At 40.2% G+C, this 17,557-nt stretch overlaps 1 protein-coding gene across 1 annotated transcript in view; it reads left to right on the plus strand.

The window, feature by feature from the left end:
• col28a1a (collagen, type XXVIII, alpha 1a) overlaps positions 1 to 17,557 on the plus strand; it is a 35,302-nt gene that overhangs the window by 1,269 nt on the left and 16,476 nt on the right. Inside the window, exons 2-18 of the mRNA XM_076157091.1 lie at positions 962 to 1,557; positions 1,811 to 1,870; positions 3,927 to 3,980; positions 4,069 to 4,113; positions 5,021 to 5,047; positions 5,372 to 5,416; positions 5,543 to 5,587; positions 7,157 to 7,210; positions 10,019 to 10,087; positions 10,194 to 10,262; positions 11,383 to 11,451; positions 11,622 to 11,690; positions 11,792 to 11,860; positions 11,951 to 12,019; positions 12,736 to 12,804; positions 12,891 to 12,962; positions 16,656 to 16,724. Coding sequence (XP_076013206.1) covers positions 962 to 1,557; positions 1,811 to 1,870; positions 3,927 to 3,980; positions 4,069 to 4,113; positions 5,021 to 5,047; positions 5,372 to 5,416; positions 5,543 to 5,587; positions 7,157 to 7,210; positions 10,019 to 10,087; positions 10,194 to 10,262; positions 11,383 to 11,451; positions 11,622 to 11,690; positions 11,792 to 11,860; positions 11,951 to 12,019; positions 12,736 to 12,804; positions 12,891 to 12,962; positions 16,656 to 16,724 — 1,550 coding nt within the window. The remainder of the gene's footprint in view (positions 1 to 961; positions 1,558 to 1,810; positions 1,871 to 3,926; positions 3,981 to 4,068; positions 4,114 to 5,020; positions 5,048 to 5,371; positions 5,417 to 5,542; positions 5,588 to 7,156; positions 7,211 to 10,018; positions 10,088 to 10,193; positions 10,263 to 11,382; positions 11,452 to 11,621; positions 11,691 to 11,791; positions 11,861 to 11,950; positions 12,020 to 12,735; positions 12,805 to 12,890; positions 12,963 to 16,655; positions 16,725 to 17,557) is intronic.

Here is a 17,557-nt window from a genome sequence, read left to right on the forward strand (position 1 = left end):
CTTTGTCGGGTTTGTACTTTTACTTTTGTAATTATTTGCTGTGAATGACGTTTGCTGTAGTCACACAGCTGTTAGTGAAGAGGTAAGCATCTGGATCTATGGGGATGTTGATATGCAAAATATCATACTGAATAGTCAGGAGTTCTCACAAAAGAACAACAGAATAGCAAATAGAGGATAGATTGAATTTATACAGTCTATCTCAAATTGACAAACTTTACATTGAGGTCCTGTGTGACTGGATATGAAGCAGAAAGGAAATGTGTCATGCTGCAGAGTGAATATAAAACAAATGTATATTAAACTAAATTATAGTTTAAGTTGAATAAAGAATGGCAGGTGGATGATTACGTGCCAGTTTCAACTTTTTTGAATGGAATGCTACCATGACGTTTTGCCATATCTGCATGTATATATCTAGTTATGTAGGTAGCTATGAGAGTCCGAAATTGTATGTCTGTGCTCCTGTTTGTCTCCTCTTTCAACAGCAGGTCACGCTAAAGTCAATCGTGCATTGTGAATTGTTACACAACAATAGACCAATATGAAAAAAAGACAGTAGGAAATGAAGCATCTAGTCAGCACATATTTGAAACAGGGTCATGTTTCTCTCTAAAACTTGCTTATCCAGAAACTCTGACATTCAATGACTCTGCCATTTAATGTGACGCCCCAAACATAAAAAACAAAACAGTGAATGCAGCACCACAGTGTGTGTATTCACATTACATTATGTTCTGCTCTCTCTAGAGTTCAGGCTGGCAAAGAACATATTCAACACACAAACAAGTGTTTGGTGACATTTTCCAATGTTTTTGAAGCCGCAGATTGTCCTTGTACATATTGGGCTGATTCCACCGTTAAATTGCACCTTTGATAATCCAAATGTGGTTTCTAGGCAGGCACATTCGCAACCTTAGAAAACAACCTCTAAGCATTCTTCTTTCTGTTTTCTGTCTAGCCCATATTTGCCCGGTGGAGACGATGTTCATTGCGGACAGTGCGGAGACAGCCAAACCAAACCTGTTTGAACGGCAGAAGGAATTCATCCTGCGCTTTAGCACAAAGCTAATGCAGCTTCAGTCTGTCGGTCGGCGTGTGCGCCTCCGTCTGGCTGCTCTGCAGTATAGCAACACTGTGACAGTAGAGCATAACTTCAGAGACTGGCAGGATTTGGACGTCTTCCAGAGCCGTGTTTCCACCATGACATACAAAGGCCATGGCACCTATTCTGCCTATGCCATCACCAATGCCACCCAGGTGTTCCGTCAAGAGACATCCTCCAGTAGCCTGAGGGTGGCGCTGTTGTTGACTGAGGGTATAGATCATCCACGTAGCCCCAGTGCTGTGGCTGCTGCTTCCGAGGCCAAACACCACAACATCAGACTGTTCACTATAAGGCTGTCCGAGCTTCCCAGGGATGGTCTCATGGGTGCCAGGCTGCGATCGATTGCCAGTGACCCCCCACAGCAGCATGTTCTCAGCCTCACTGACCCTCAGCTGGATGACAGACTTTTCCATGAACTGGTCAGTAATGTTTGTTTGACCAGCTTGTATGTGAATGATATTGATGGCCAACAAACAACCAGAAAAACAAATTATGGTAGGATTGATCTCCAATGTAATGTTCTTTCTTTCTTTCTTTCTTTCTTTCTTTCTTTCTTTCTTTCTTTCTTTCTTTCTTTCTCTTCCAGAACACAGTCATCAGAATGAGGGTAAGTAAACGTGGTCTGATCAGGATCCCTGAGCATTTTCTATAGCATGTTGTTGACTTTGTTCAATATTTTGCTGTTGCTAATATTTATGTCAGTGTCCCCAGCCTAAGAGCTGTCTGTGTCAGAGAGGGGAGCGGGGACACCCTGGAGGCCCGGTGAGTGCTGTTTTGCTATGTAAGCTTTGCTGAAGCTGGAAGATTGACCACACCATTAGATGACAAATACATAAAGCTATGTAGATACAGAGCTGAATGTGCAGTGTTGAGTAAAAAGGGAGAGACTCACTTTTGCAAAAGTACTGTAAAAAGAGGGCTGCACAGTGGGATGAGTAGCAGGCTCTAAACCAATTATCCCGCAGGGTAACAATGGGCTAAGACATACCAGTATTTCGCAGTGGATCACTGGGGCTTTGGAAATTGCTCTTCAAGTGGAAAACTGAAATGAGTTGGATGAGTACAGAAATACAGAATATTTTTGCCCACCTTTCTGTGTTTTAGTGTCTCTTCGTCTGTCATAGCGAATTGAGGTCGTTAAATTCAATGGTTCTCAAACTTTTTACATCAGGTACCACCTCAGAAAATATTTAGTAAGTACCACCTCAATGGCCGATGTTAAAATACAGTAGCGTAGGCCTTCCCTATTCAGCTGCTATTCAAAATTAGATTAGATTAGTTTCAACTTTATTGTCATTGAGCAAAGTGCAGGTACAAGCCAATGAAATGCAGTTAGCATCCAACCTGAAGTGTGAAAATGTACTATTATATATACAGAAGAAAACTATAATGCAAGCAGGAATCAAGTGTATTCCTCATAAGAATATTATTTATTTTGACCTTTGTCAGTCACAACCACATTTTACAAATTGGTACTAGAACTCTCTCATATGAACAACTCTCTATATGGGGCAGTCCCTCTTACACCCACAACATGTTCAAACACACGCACGCACGCACGCACGCACGCACGCACGCACGCACGCACGCACGCACGCACGCACGCACGCACGCACGCACGCACGCACGCACGCACGCACGCACGCACGCACACGCACACACACACACACAGACACAGTGGGAGTGTGTGTGTGCGTGTGTTTGGGGGGGGGGGGGTTGCTGTCCACCGACACCAGTGCAGGGGGGCTGACTCCGGATTGGGGGCGGGGGGTTGTGCTGCTGTCCGTGATTTTCACCGGCAAGTGTGCCAGCAACGGCAAATGCGCCGGTATCGGCTAAACTTATTTTAAGTCGCATTTCCGATATTTTTATTTGATTCGTGGGCGTACCACCACAGGGAGCCCGCATACCACTGGTACCACAGTTTCAGAACCACTGCCTTAAGTGATCACTGATTTCAGCTTCAACTACCAAGAATTATCACATCTGTCGAAGACACTGGGGAGATCACTTTTATTCATTATCTTCACAAATGCTATTCATTATACTAAAGATATTGTCATATTGTCTTTCTCATTGTGGTAGTTTATGGGGATATAATGTTGGCAATTTCAGTCACAATAAACAATCACTTTCCCTTCATGTTCAGCAATCTGGGTAATTGTGATTGTTTGGTTATTGGTAAATGTAAAATGTGTCAGTACTTATGATTCTCAACAATTGTATGCCTGCAAAATCATGATAATGTTTATGTGAAGGGATTGTTTTTTGTGACTGACATTGTCAACATCCTATTGCGATTGCATCAGTTTATCTCTAAGCTATCACAATGTCTTTCTTTAGTATAAATCATGTTTTCAGTTGACTGTTGTGCTTTGGTGCTAGTGATACTGGTACGGAGAAAGAGAAAGGATAAACTAAGCTCAATAGAGGAAGATTCTGTCACATAGCTTCCGTTCAATATACATACAACGCTATTGAAGAGAGGTGAGAAAAGGAACAAAGGTCAGAGATGTAAGGGATGGAACGTGGACTTGGTTCCCACAATGCAAGTGTAGCAGGTGGCGAGAGAGCTAGCGGTGAGAGACTGTTTTCAATGGCAGCCTATTGAAGAGCGGCGAGGAAAGGAACAAAGGTCAGAGATGGAAGATTAAACATGAGCAAACATACAGAGGTTGAGCTTTGTGTTGCACATAGGTTATAGACAGGTCACACAGAGAATGTCCTGCCTCACCTTTGCCTGTATATACATGGATTGAAACTAAAAAGGGGCTCAAAAATTCTCCTTCTGTAAACTTTTCCTCTATTCTTATTTCAGGGGAAACCAGGCGAGCCAGGATCTGATGGTGTTCCAGGTCGAAAGGGTTCTTGTGTAAGGTTCTATTGTCTTCATAATCCACTGCTGACACCAGAAGAATAATCATTTAATGTGTTGTTTTGTATGCTCTGGATCAACACAGGGAGAACCTGGCATTAATGGAGGTCCAGGAATGGAGGGCCCAGAGGTACAGTAACTATGAACTATTTCAGGCTTCTGGGGCCTATGACCCCGTTTTAGGTACTAGGCAGTAGGATTTGTCAATGTGTCACATGCATGTGACAATATACAATATACTATATGTATGCACAACATCCCCAATACATTATTAAAGTGTATTATTCCTCATCTGTATACAAATTTAAATATTTTGACTAGCAGCATTAACTATTTAATAGTATAGTAATATCTATCTAATCTCCGCTAATTTCTGTCACTGGTTGGAACCGTGGTACCGTCAAAGCCATAGTTGCTTTTTCTTTTGAATGAAAGAATTATTTATTTCGGACAGAAACATGGCAAACAAGAGAAGATCATCAATATACACAACATACAAAACAATTCTGAATAGGGGTAAGAAGTAAAACTTCTAACCTCTATTTCTGTAATAACATTTCATTATCAAGTTTCCATATAGTTTTGAATGATTTATATAAATACACCATAAACACATATGTGTAAATACATAAACATGCATATCTATACTTCTTGTATACTAATTTAAATACCTGACTACAGATAACAAGTAACAAAGCTAACAACACTTAACTTCTTGGTAAATTACAAAAAATGTTCTGAATTAGAGGGGTGGAAATCTGGAAAACAATAACTAAAAATAATTGGCACGTACCAACCAGATGAGTAGGTATATTAGTGATTGCTAACAGCTGTCACAGTATTGTGATTTAAAGTAATCATACAGAAATTATGAATAGAAGTTTTATATCAGTATCAGTGATCTCTCACAATCTGCAAATCATGTTAGGGCCCCCTGACTACAGGACTTTTTCTTATTCTGCTGGTGGGTCACTGTGCATTTAACTGGGAATTTGCTATGTGAATTTGCTAAAGGTTTTTAAATCTCTTTTCCGTAGGGCCAACCTGGCACCAAAGGGGAAAAGGTAGAACATGTAGAGTATCACTAGAACATGGTTTTCTGTCAGATGACCAATGCAAACTGCTGTGGATATGTAACTGTCCTAGTATATACAGTTTATTTAAGAAATTGAAACATTAGCTCTTAATAACTAGTATGTTAGCTTTTATAGGACTTCATGATTTGGATATCAGCAATGAAATCATTTGAAAAAAAACATGCTGTAAGTTGTTATGCTTGAAATGTAAGCTCCCAGGCCTAATTAGGAATAGCATAGAGTTTGAATAAGCTGATGGACATATTCAAATCCTTTTTTGCCCATAACCTTGTCTTACCTTTTTGGATTAAGGGTGAAAGGGGTGAGTGTGGCACCACCGGTACAAAGGGAGAACAAGTAGGTTTATACATTTGTGGAGTCTTATACATTACACTGTTGTATTGTCTCTTTGTTTTAGCTAAATATTTCAAATCTGTACTACTAATAATACAATAATAATAATAAGTTCATGTATTTCTTCAGGGTGTGGAAGGACTTCCTGGGCCCAGAGGCACAAAAGGAGAATGGGTGAACTTTTTTCATGACTTTTTATATCTGTTGCATAAGCGCACTGAGCATATATGAATGCCTCAGCAGTACAGTGATTTTCTAAACACAGAGAAACTGATTATGCTGCTTTAGGCCCCAGTCTTTCTACAGCTATATTAAGTATGGGAAATTGCACTTCGAGTTGATGTTCTTTCAATGCAGAGTAGGGCAGAATCTAAGCAAGCCCAATATAAATGCAATGTGTTCATATACCTATGATTAAATGGGTATATATACAGATCTCTCTCTGTATACAGAGTATTTTCATCCCTGAATGCCTGGTCAGATTAAAAGATGTGCTCGTGCTTCATGTGCTCAAACAATCGGTGCTGTGGCAAACACATACAATCTGAATCCATCCCCTGCTCTGCATTTATGGAATGTGAGTTGTGGATTAGATTTTATCCGCCTTCAAGAGAAGCCTTTCTGGCTTGGAATCCATGTTAGCTGTTTTTTTGTATTCACGAAGAGGTTGTTGTTTCACAGGATTAGTGTTTAGCACATGTTATATTTATGCCCCTTCATTATTGACAACAGCAGCATTTGACAATTCCTACTCAGAGACTTATGTATAATTCTAAGGCATTGTCCCAAGACTGTTTAAAAAATTAGTCTGAATGTATTATCACTTGAAAAAATTACGTATCACTTGAAAAAAGAGCCTGATAGAGAAATGTTGCCCTACAAAATTTTATGCCTCACAAATTGCTCTGTGGAGTGTCCGTGCATTAGAGAGTTGCAGAGTGGGATAATTACACATTTTTGTTGTGCGCAACCCCCTCCCCAAATTGGTGGAGAGGAGGTTTCTACTTTGCGCGTGACACTTTAAACTGGTACTACTCTTAATTCACTAAATTTCACGATTTACTGCTTACCTAAACTAGCTCACTGACATTGTTTTTTAGGATTCTTTCAATTACCACGTCTGTGGCATTTAAATAGACCCTTATGGATCCCTGTGCTAAGCATGTGGTAAACTCCAAAAGCTACTTTACTTGAAGTAATATGTTTAGTTGGATACAGATTTATGCATCCTTGCCTCAGAAAGTATGTACTTTTTAAAACATTTTTTTTTAGCATTAGACATGACAGTGGTCATACAGTTATTGGACATTTTGGAGATTGTTTTTTGATACAGAAAGAGGGGCGGAAAGAGAGAGAGACAGAGAAAAGAAAGAATGTTGTTTAGAATGTTAGTAAGCAAATATAAAGGCCTCCTCACAGGATCAGGGCAGATCAGTAGGTGCTGTGGATGAGAAAACAAAAGCAAGACAAAATGGCGAATGATTTTTTTCGTAATTCTATTTGACGTTATCTTTGGTCTGCTGCAGTCCAAAATTAAGATTTGCAGATGTGTCCAGGACAAGGATCTTAACTATGGGCTCAATTTAGTTGAAAATAAGGTTGCATATACCTGTCTAACACCAGCATTACAGTAACTAGATTTCAGGTCCTTCAGAGTAACCATTTTAATTTAATTGGCCTACACTTCAAAAAAACCTTTCAGTTTTCACTCCAATTCATCCTTCTAATTTTTCACCTTTTCAGGGAACAAGAGGAGGAGCTGGAGACCCGGGCCAGGAGGGACCAGATGGATCCAAAGTAAGAGTCATCAATCAAATGTCAATGACGTCCATTACGGTGAAAGGATAAGGAGTGGTAAAGGGGGAACAGTTTACTTTAAAAACGTTGAAACACAATCACTGGCACTGTGGTCAAGTGACAAATCCATTTAGACCAGGCAGGCAAACAATCATTCAAAAGACACAAGGGCATATTAACCAAATCCCTGTGAGTACAACAACAGCTCAGGTAATTTGAGTGAAGTGCTGCTAATAAACACTCGCTGCTACACACATGAAAGACACAAGTATGCATGAGTGTAAGGCAGCAGAGCACCCAGTGTATCTTCACAGTGCTGTCAGCATTGGATAGGAAAAAGTATAAGTTACATTTCTGACAGATCAAAAAAAATGCCAGTAACTTCTTCCCGCAATCTGGGAGATTTTAGACAATTTCTTCAAACTCAGAATGTGACAAGATCACTGGTGTGAGTTGATTGAAAATGAATATGTAATAAATGAATGGTGGGGTTTACGCTTCCACAAAAAGGAGGGTTGGATGAACTGTGAAATATTTGGATAATAATTAATGAGGAGGAAGAGAAAATGTGAAAATATGAGTGAAAAAATATTGTTCAATTCAATGCGCTTTTGCTGTTTGGCTGGCAAATGCAAATTCCTTAATCGATAGTTGCAGCATCTTCAATGCACCAATCAATAATAAATGAATTGTTAGCAGTAGGTGGAAGCAGTTGCAATGATACCCGATTAAAGCACTGTGGGGTTTCAATTCAATTTGATTAAATTCAAATCAGCAACAACAAACAACAACAAAAGCTATCTCTAACATCCATTAAGAATGTTTTCACTGTTTCTGAAGACAATAAAACGTTAGTCTTGGTGATTTTACACTGCACCACTTATTAAGTCCAATATTACAGTATGGGATTAGATAGTGACGGAACACAAAATAGTCCACACTCGGTTGAAGAGCTAAGCTCTCTATTTTTTAACTTAAACTCCTGAACTCCAGAAACACACACAACAACAAGAACCAGGAAGGGATGAAAAAATACCATACCCAGAAGTAACAGCTAGGGTATGTGGGAAATGGAGTAAACAGTAATAATATTCAAGTTTATTTGTCATTTGCACAGTAAAACACAGGGTCATTATGTACATTGGAATTCTTGTGACGTGGCAACAACAACAGCATATTGAAATTTGTGCAAAGTACTCAGCAATAAAAAAAATGGAATTAAAGTGCAGACCAGACTGAATAACAACAGATTAAAAAATATAAACTATTACAAATAAATAAATATAAAGTGGCATGAGTGCTGGTGATAGTTGAGTGCAGAGTTGCTGGTTAAGGAGCCCGATGGCCTGGGGGAAGAAACTGTTTGTGAGTCCTTTTAGTCCCTGCCCGGATGCTCCTGTAGCGTCTACCAGATGGCAGAAGAGTAAACAGTCCATGTCTTGGGTGGCTGTGGTCCTTGGTAATTTTCCGTGCTTTCCTAAGGCATCATGTGTGTTAGATGCCTTGCACGGGGGGAGGTTGGAGCCAATGATGCGCTCCGCTGTCTTTACCACCCTCTGGAGGGCCTAGCTCCCATACCATGCAGTAATGCAGCCAGAGAGGACACCTCTGGCTGCATTACTGCGTGGTATGGCACAGGTGTGCTCTCTACGGTACACCTGTAGAAGTTGGTGAGAGTTTTCATAGACATGCTAAACTTCTTGAGTCTCCTCGGGAGGTACGGGCGTTTCTGGGCAGTTTTCACTGCCGTGATTAAACTTCTAGAATAGGTGAGATTGTCACTGATGTGTTCACTGAGGGACTTAAAATGGGAGACTCTGGGATCTTGTGGTGTGGTTCGAGTCCCCCGTGTGGGGACAAGGCAAGTCAATAACCACAAATAGCAGGACAGGGTCTTCAACTCTGCAGGACAAGCTTCCACAAGAACTTAGTGATATGCAGTGATGATGCAATGAGAGAGGGGAGGAGGAGAGAGGAGCTTGGGAAGTACCCCAGAAGTCTAGGCCTATAGCAGCATAACGAGGGCCTTAACTATAAGCTTTATCAAAAAGGAAAGTTTTAAGCCTACTCTTAAACGTAGGGAGGGTGTCTGCCCCCCGGACGGAATCTGGAAGATGGTTCCACAAAAGAAGAGCCTGATAACTTAAGGCTCATCTTCCCGTTCTACTTTTGGAGATACTGGGAACCACAAGTTAGCCTGCATTCTGGGAGCGCAGCGTTCTAGTGGGGTAATAGGGTACTATGAAGATATGATGGATCCAGACCATTAAGAGCTTTGAAAGTGAGCAGGGGGATTTTAAATTCTATTCTAGATTTTACTGGAAGCCAGTGCAGCAAAGTTTAAATGGGAGAAATGTGATCTGTTTTGATGCAGAAAAGGCACATTTATTTGTACAGTACATTATCATACACAGCACAGAAGTCAGTCAGTGTACTCTACAAAAAAATTGATAAGCATCTTAACAGAAATAAAAGTATAAAGTAAAAATGATAATGAGACAGAACAGCATAAAAACACAGATTATAAAATAGATAATAATATGAAGATGCAAGATTAAAAACTAGATGAAGTTCTAAGTCATTCTTTCCCCTATACAACGCAAAGGTGTGTTGATGATTTTGACTTTGCCTATCCCAAATGTGATTTTCAAAGTAGTAAATACACACAGACTCTGGACAGATTATGGGATGGGATGCAGGTGATTGGTTCAAGGAGGAAACTGAGGGGTGGTAACTGGTGGACAACTGGCCCAGAAAGTTTAGCTAAAGCTAAAGGTGCTATGTAAGCTATTTTCTCTACTCTGAAAGGGTGACTATGGGCCAACGGGTGCACCAGGACCACCAGGAGATAATGGCATTGGGTACCTTGGACTTAAGGTAAATCCAGATTTGGTTTTGTTGTCGATTGACATACATTTCTGCTGGAAGAAATATCTACCTGTGGAAAGACCTATGCATGACCTGTGTCTTCTTTTTTTGCCAGGGTGACAAGGGTAACCAAGGAAGAGCAGGTCCACCTGGACCAATGGGTGTGGGTGAACCAGGGATATCAGTGAGTTGACAAAACAGCAAAACAGAATTCTTAACTAAGTCAAAACAACACAGGCAGAGCATGCACACTGTATAAGTCACCCAGTCCTTTTAGCCCTTTAGCCTTTTGTGATTGGGGGGTGTTATGCAAATTCAATAAATGCAGAAAATGTTCTTGATGATACGTAATTTCCTATTTTACCGCATAAACCACATAATTTTTCCATTTGACCAAAATCATGTCAAAGGGCGCAGAAAAGACTGCAAGTCAAGTCCCCAAGCCACATACACAAACTGACAGTATTAAAAACTAAATAACAAGGATTAAGTGATATGTTGATTGCAACGTAAAACAGAGGTGAAGAAATAGTTATCTTTAGAGGACATCTGCCCCTGGAAGGAGAGAATGAAAATTAAGTTTATACTGTCGAGAACCTTAAAGTGGGGTCACTCTTTTCCGCGCAGTTTCTTTCCACTCATTATGTTTTATTTCGCTTCATTTAAAGAATGGTAGCAAATGTGTGGACAAACGATAAATATGAAACAGTGTGAGAGTGAAGTGGAGAACATCATTGCTGCCGCTGAGTGTCAAGTTATTTCAAAATGGAAGAAGAATGTCCATGGAGCCAGGGGGCAGGTCAGGCTCAGGCTGGTGTAATATTATGTCAGTACATTTTTGAAGCTGCCATTTCAGACCTTTTCCACACTGAATTGACCAACGACAAATCTCGGGATTCCAGGTATTACGCAAAAAAATTGTACTAATAAACACATGCTTATAGACAGGCATTTGTGGCTCTGCTGCAACGGTAATACAGATAATTAAAAACATATATAAACTCAGGGCCCATAATGTCAGAGTTGTCCAAGACTCAACAAACCCCTATCGTCACCCTGATAGCTAATTCTAATCTCTTATTCTATTAATCTGTTTTTTTAATTGCTTTAATTTTGTAACTGTCTTCTTCAACTGTTATTAGATATTTATTATTGCTATTCTTTTTCACATTTTATGTTGTAGAGCTTTTTAGAAAAGTAATCCATATTTTGAAGTTATGTCTTTGAGGTCAGTAATATGATATCAATAGGTTTGTTTATTCAGCATTTATCAGTATAATATAAATATGTGTACATGTATTTAGGGTCCACCGGGACCACCAGGAATGCAAGGATCACCTGGGCTTCCAGGTGAGGGTAACCCGGGACCGAAGGTAAGTCCCACAATACCAAGAATCTACCAAGAGTTTATTGTTTTATATATGTGTCATAAAGAAAGAAAAACTATGTGATATAATGTGTGAGCTATTCATCTATTGAGGAAAACATGTGGTGGTTTATGTTTCTTTCCCACTGTTCTAATTCATTGCTGTGTTTCATACAGGGTGACAGAGGTTATGAGGGTTCGAAAGGCAGCCGTGGACCACCAGGAGTTGGGTACAAAGGTGATAAGGTATGCTTAACACCAAGTGTGTAGTAATTCTTACACACTGACAGTAAAACCCTGTTATGCTGAAAAGGGTGACTTGTTTGACCTCACTGACCCTTCCTCAGGGAAACACAGGAGCCCTGGGGCTTCCAGGTGTGGTGGGATTTCCTGGGGCAGGCAGCCAAGGAGAAAAGGCAAGGCCAATGAGACTCAATAATTTGTATCCCTTTTTATATTTCTATTAGCAACATTTTGAATTCTGAGTAAATTCCTTACGGCTTTAGGGGGAACAAGGGCCACTTGGGCCCTCTGGGATCAAAGGACCTCCTGGACTGGGGATAACTGGACCAAAGGTTAGTAGTCCAGTATCTGTCTGATGGTGTGATGTTTGTTTTTATTTTGACATCAGTGAAAATAGGCATTAATAAATCTACAATCCGCATCAAGCACATTCCAAAATAATAGTTACTATACTGCAGAGCTTAATAACGCACGCAGTTTCAGTTTTTTTATTTGATACTTGCAAAGTCTTTGAAACTTGCAGAACAACAACAATCATTGGATCTTCCAGGGTGACAAAGACGGCACTTGGGCTTGGGGCACTGAAATAAACAAATACTAGCAAAATACTGAATAAGGTCAACAATGTGCTATCAAAAAAGTCAAAAATCAAGCCAGGGTTCACAGGGATCATGATCACACTGATTTACCCTGTGATTTGTAGTGGTGTTTAGTACCTGAGTTACGTAGGTCCTTTACTCACATACCAACCTACATAACATACAATGGCTTGCACTAACAAACCGGCAGACTATACGGCGCCTGTGTTGCGACTGTACATAACTGTTCTGACCTTCATACTATTTTGTTTGTAACCTAGAGACTGGCTGTACATTAACTATTTTTTGCCAAACTTTTCCATTATTTGTTTCCATCAGATTTTCCATATTCTTTGTATGATTAAAAACAATGAACTGTTGAAAAGTTAATATTTTAATATTTTCCTTCTTTATTTTCCTTATTCTTTATTTCAAACATTCACCGGATGATTTTTTGTTTTGCTTCACAGGGTGACCAGGGTTTTCCGGGACAGCCTGGTCCTCAAGGAGCGAGGGGCATTGTTGAGCCAGGACCAAAGGTGAACAGAAACTGTGTTTATGCATAGGCATGTCAGGCTAAAGCCCCTGTAATAAAACATTTCTTTATAAAATTGTGGTTTTCCAGGGGGAGAAAGGGCTTGAAGGAAATGCAGGGATACCTGGCATTCCTGGTGAGGATGGAGCTGTTGGACCTAAGGTGAATCAGTGAGTGGAAATCAAAGGCCACATCTGCTTCATTTTCTCATTCAGTAAAATTTAGTTTTGTTGAATGCAGTTCAGCGGATGAGCGCATCTGATGTCCAAACTTCTTTCAAAAATATATATTTGTACCTTGGTATTTCTTGAATAAGTCACCACACAATGAGCGTCACAAACACATCAGTAACATTAACTTCTATGAAAGGATGAGTATGGAAGTCTGTTTCAGAAACATGAACAATTTAAAGCAATTATTTCATTTTTAATATCATTTGAACTTTTCTTACAGCAGCTAGTAACACAAAATAAACAATTAAAATTCATTAACACAGCTCTCAGGTCATGTAGTGAACGCAGAGCCTAACATCCTGTCATTGACGTTTAAATGCAACTGCTTTGTGCGAAGGATTTAGATAAACTCTCTTCACAGCATTGTCACATTTCTTTAATGCCTAAACGTGGCACATGTACAGCAGTAGGGTAAGACTGAGAGTGCCCCTAAAGCTGGGGTGTCAAACTCATTTTAGTTTGGGGCCACATTCAGCCCAATTAAGATTCAAGTGGGCCGGATTAGTAAAATCGTAGCATAATTACCTATAAATGGGTGTAAATGGACAAGTTTTCCCTTTGTTTTAGTGCAAAGAAGTACAGGTTCATATTGCAAATGTTATTTAACTATCTATCAAAAAATATTGTGAACAACCTGAAATTTCACAAGTCAGTGGTGACCAAACTTTTTCTGCAGGGCAAAAACAACAAAACAACTCGTATGATTTTACATGTACATACATTTCCACATCTGTGTAGAAATGTGAACTGAAGTATCTCCAAAAAAGTCTTGGAGAAAACAGAGTTTAACTCTGCCTGGGCAGTTACAATTTGCTTTCACTGACAACAATACAGGAGATAAATAATAATAATTAATAATAATGAGATGAGAGAGAAAATTATAATAAATAAGAGAAGTAAAAGGCAAGATATTCCAAGACATTTCCAGAACAAATACGCGGCATTTACTGAAAAGTACAAAGCAGGAAATGAACGTAAAGAGCGATTTGGATACTGCTGTGGAAAGCTGGGGAGAGCAAATCGATCAAGAAGATCAATTTGAGAAGATCGTAAGGCACGGAAAGCAGCTCACATACTGAGATTACAAGAAGGAATAATTTACGAAAATATCAGAGAATCTATTCTCGGAAAATCACCTTTGTTAAGCGCTGATCTGAAGCTAATGTGGAAACGCCGCATTTTCGTGTCGGATCGGGATGCCGTCACTTTGCGGGACAATTTACGCTTAAGAGCTGTTTGCGATCGCGGGCCACATAAAATGACTTGCTGGGCAGGATTTGGCCCACGGGCCTTGAGTTTGACACCTGTGCCCTGAAGGCATCTTTATAACTTTAGGTTACAAGTTTATTGTGCCTAGTCTTCACCTGTAGAGGGCGCCCCAGGAGGAAAAATTTGCGATACAGCAGCAGAGGATAAAGGATAGTACACTACAAACAAGCACAATAAACATTAAACAGTGATAGTAGTAATAGCGGTAGTTGCAGTCAGAGTAGGCATGGAAATATAAGCATCATTAAATTTGAAGAGAATAAGCAGTAATGCACAGTGTTGAACATGCCATTATTTGCATTTTTGCTCAAATGTGTATTGATAATGCACTTGATGAGATTGTCAGTGCTTTGGTTCTCTATCAGGGATGGTAGCTTGGCAATCATTACCCTTTCTCCCACCACTTCGACAGCATCAAGGGGGCATCTGTAGACAGAGATGGCTTTCTTAGCCAGTTTGCTGAGTTTTCTTGTCCACTGTAGAAATGCTATTGCCAGAGCAGACCACACCAAAGGAGATGGCTGAGGCCACCACAGAGTCATAGAAGTACTTCAGGATTGTCCCCTGCACTCCAGACCCGAGTCTCCTCAGCTGATAGTCTGCGCTGTCCTTTTTTGTACAGATAAATCGAGTTGTCGAGGTCAGTAAACAGGAGGTGTCGACGATGTAGAGTCCTACAGAAAGGGCGAGAAGTCCAATCAAGAGGGTACAGCATATGCCACACAGAGGTTTATGTAGTCCTTTTCCAGATTGTCCGGCTATCAATGACATGATCATTACAGAAAACTTTCCACACAGTTCAGTCAAAGCCTCCTCAGCCTCATTAGACCATTTCCTCACAGTTGTAGCTGGCTGCCTGTGTACTAGGGGTTTGTACACAGTCTTGTACACATTCAGGAGGTGCACCACGCTGTGACCAGATCTTCATAAGGAGAACTGAGGTAGTGAGTGTTGGCATAGAATAGGTCCAGTATTGTATTGTCCCTGGTGGGGCATGGAGAAATAGTTCACAGGTGTTGTTTCTGACCAGGATCAACAAGGGGAGGGGGGGGGTTAAGAGGAGTGTAAAAGGGCAGACGGCTCTTTTTTTCTTTTCTTTTTGGAATATGGAACACAGACACAGACAGTGCTGTTGCAGAAAGGGTTACGTGCATACTGCATAATAGCACAGGTATATGGCACAGAACATAGCCAAATACATTCAAATACATTAAAAACTTAAACATTTCTCTTAACACCCTGGCATCCATCTTTACTGATTGAGTGTAACCTTCCTGTTTTATTTTCTCTTCATGGTTTTCCATTCAGCTTCAATAACATTGTACTTTTTTTTATACTGTTGTATAATAAGAAAAGGAAATTGTCTTGTCTGCCATATCCCCAATTTCACAAACTGCTTTGTCAGACAAAATTGTTGAATTGAATTGTTAAGTCTGCTTTCAATTTTTAACGATGATGCCCACTTTCAAGGAGAGTACATTTTATGGCCTTCAGTCAAATGTTGACCCATTAAACTATTGATGGCCGCAAAACAGATTAATGGCCGCTAACAGCATTAATTTAATGCCCAGAATGTGTGGGTGTAGCATCTCTCTGAGAGCATTACTTATTCTACTGTATGCTGTCATGGACACATAATTACACAAAAATATCACAAAAATATTTGCTTGTTTGAAATATTTGAAGTTTGCTACTCCAAACCAGTGAATAAGGAAAGAAAGAACAGTTTTGCACTCACATGGGAAACTTCTCCACTTCTTCATAAGCAAATGTGCTTTTGATGAGTAGATTTCATTATTGACACTTGTATCGTTTGGTATATTTGACCTGTAATGGTACATTTCTCCACTGTGGTATTGCTACAACACCTAGACCAGGGGTCGCCAACACGTCGCTCGGGAGCTACCAGTCGCTCGCAAAGCCTTTCCGAGTCGCTCGCCGAAAGGTTCAAAGAATACGTACTTTTGACAACACATCGTCACTTGGTATAGCTTTTTAAATTTCTATCCAATCAAATTCAAATCCTGCCTCCTTTGTCACAAAACGATTATGAGCCAATCAGCTGTCAGTTCAACAAATGACGCTGCTGTCAAGTTTGGTTACGTGACACCGTAACATCCGGCCAGCAAGCGCACGCCGGATTTTTCCGATGACTGCCGCGAAAACAGCCCCGAAAAAAGGCAACAAATTGCGAATGTGAATGGCAAGTGTGTGCGTGTCTCATTTGCGGTGCGGATAGAGATATTATGACAGTGATATGTGGAAAGACAGAAAATGTATAGAGTATATGCCTCTTCACGGGCTGACATAAATACAACTGTGTTTTTCCTGATTCTTCTCTTGTCACATGCAGGGAGAGATGGGTTTTCCAGGGGGGCGAGGCATGGAGGGAGTTCCCGGAAAAGGAATTCCTGGAGAAAAGGTTAGGCAATGTGTATGTTTTGATAGTCATTTCATACGGTTAAATGTCTTCCGTTGTGTAATCAAGTCCAAATGTAATGAAGTACCTGTTTACTTACCTGTTACAAGACAATGCTTTTGGAGAAACGCAAAATCAATATTGACCAAGAGGGTGTTAATGACGTCTATAAATGATCATCTTACGTATCCATGTCATGCTGTTAAACTCCCTTCAATGTTACTGTCTGTCTGGAATGAGACGTAGAGTTTTGGACCTGATCCAAACCTGTAACAAGGGAGTACTGTTTGAGTCTGACTCAACCAAACAAACTGATACTGATTGATGTCAGAGAAATGGAGGGTGGGGCAGATGTGCATGGATGGAAGAAGCTGAAGGGAAACAGACACTGTTCACTCTACCCTAAGAGGAAGGCAGGAAAAGTGTGATTCATCTGCAGTGCTCCTTTGCCTTGGCTCCAACCAGTCCAACAGTAAAATACTGACTGAATTTGTGAGACAGGGCAACAGTGTCAACATGTTTTTCCTGCATGGGTGTTTCGACCCAGCTGGTAGGGAAAAGGGAAGCAACATAAAACCAGTTTGAGAAAAAAAAAGGGCAAATGAGTGCAGTTGAAACCTAACCTCCCCGCCCAACACGAGCGTGCGCCAAACACCCACACACACACACACACTCCATTGGAATGTGTTTGAAACATTGCAATTCATAAAGCTGCAACTTATTATTTTACAACACGAAATAAATAATAATGTGACAAGGAATTTTTTAAGAGTCTAACAGTTATATACTGTGCAACTTAACTGTGTAACAGCATTTTTGCTTTCAACGGATTTTCT

Source organism: Genypterus blacodes, unplaced genomic scaffold, assembly GCF_046128005.1.
Source record: "Genypterus blacodes isolate CSIRO-AG114 ecotype Tasmania unplaced genomic scaffold, CSIRO-AGI_Gbla_v1 ptg000072l_1, whole genome shotgun sequence".
NCBI classification, from domain to species: domain Eukaryota; kingdom Metazoa; phylum Chordata; class Actinopteri; order Ophidiiformes; family Ophidiidae; genus Genypterus; species Genypterus blacodes.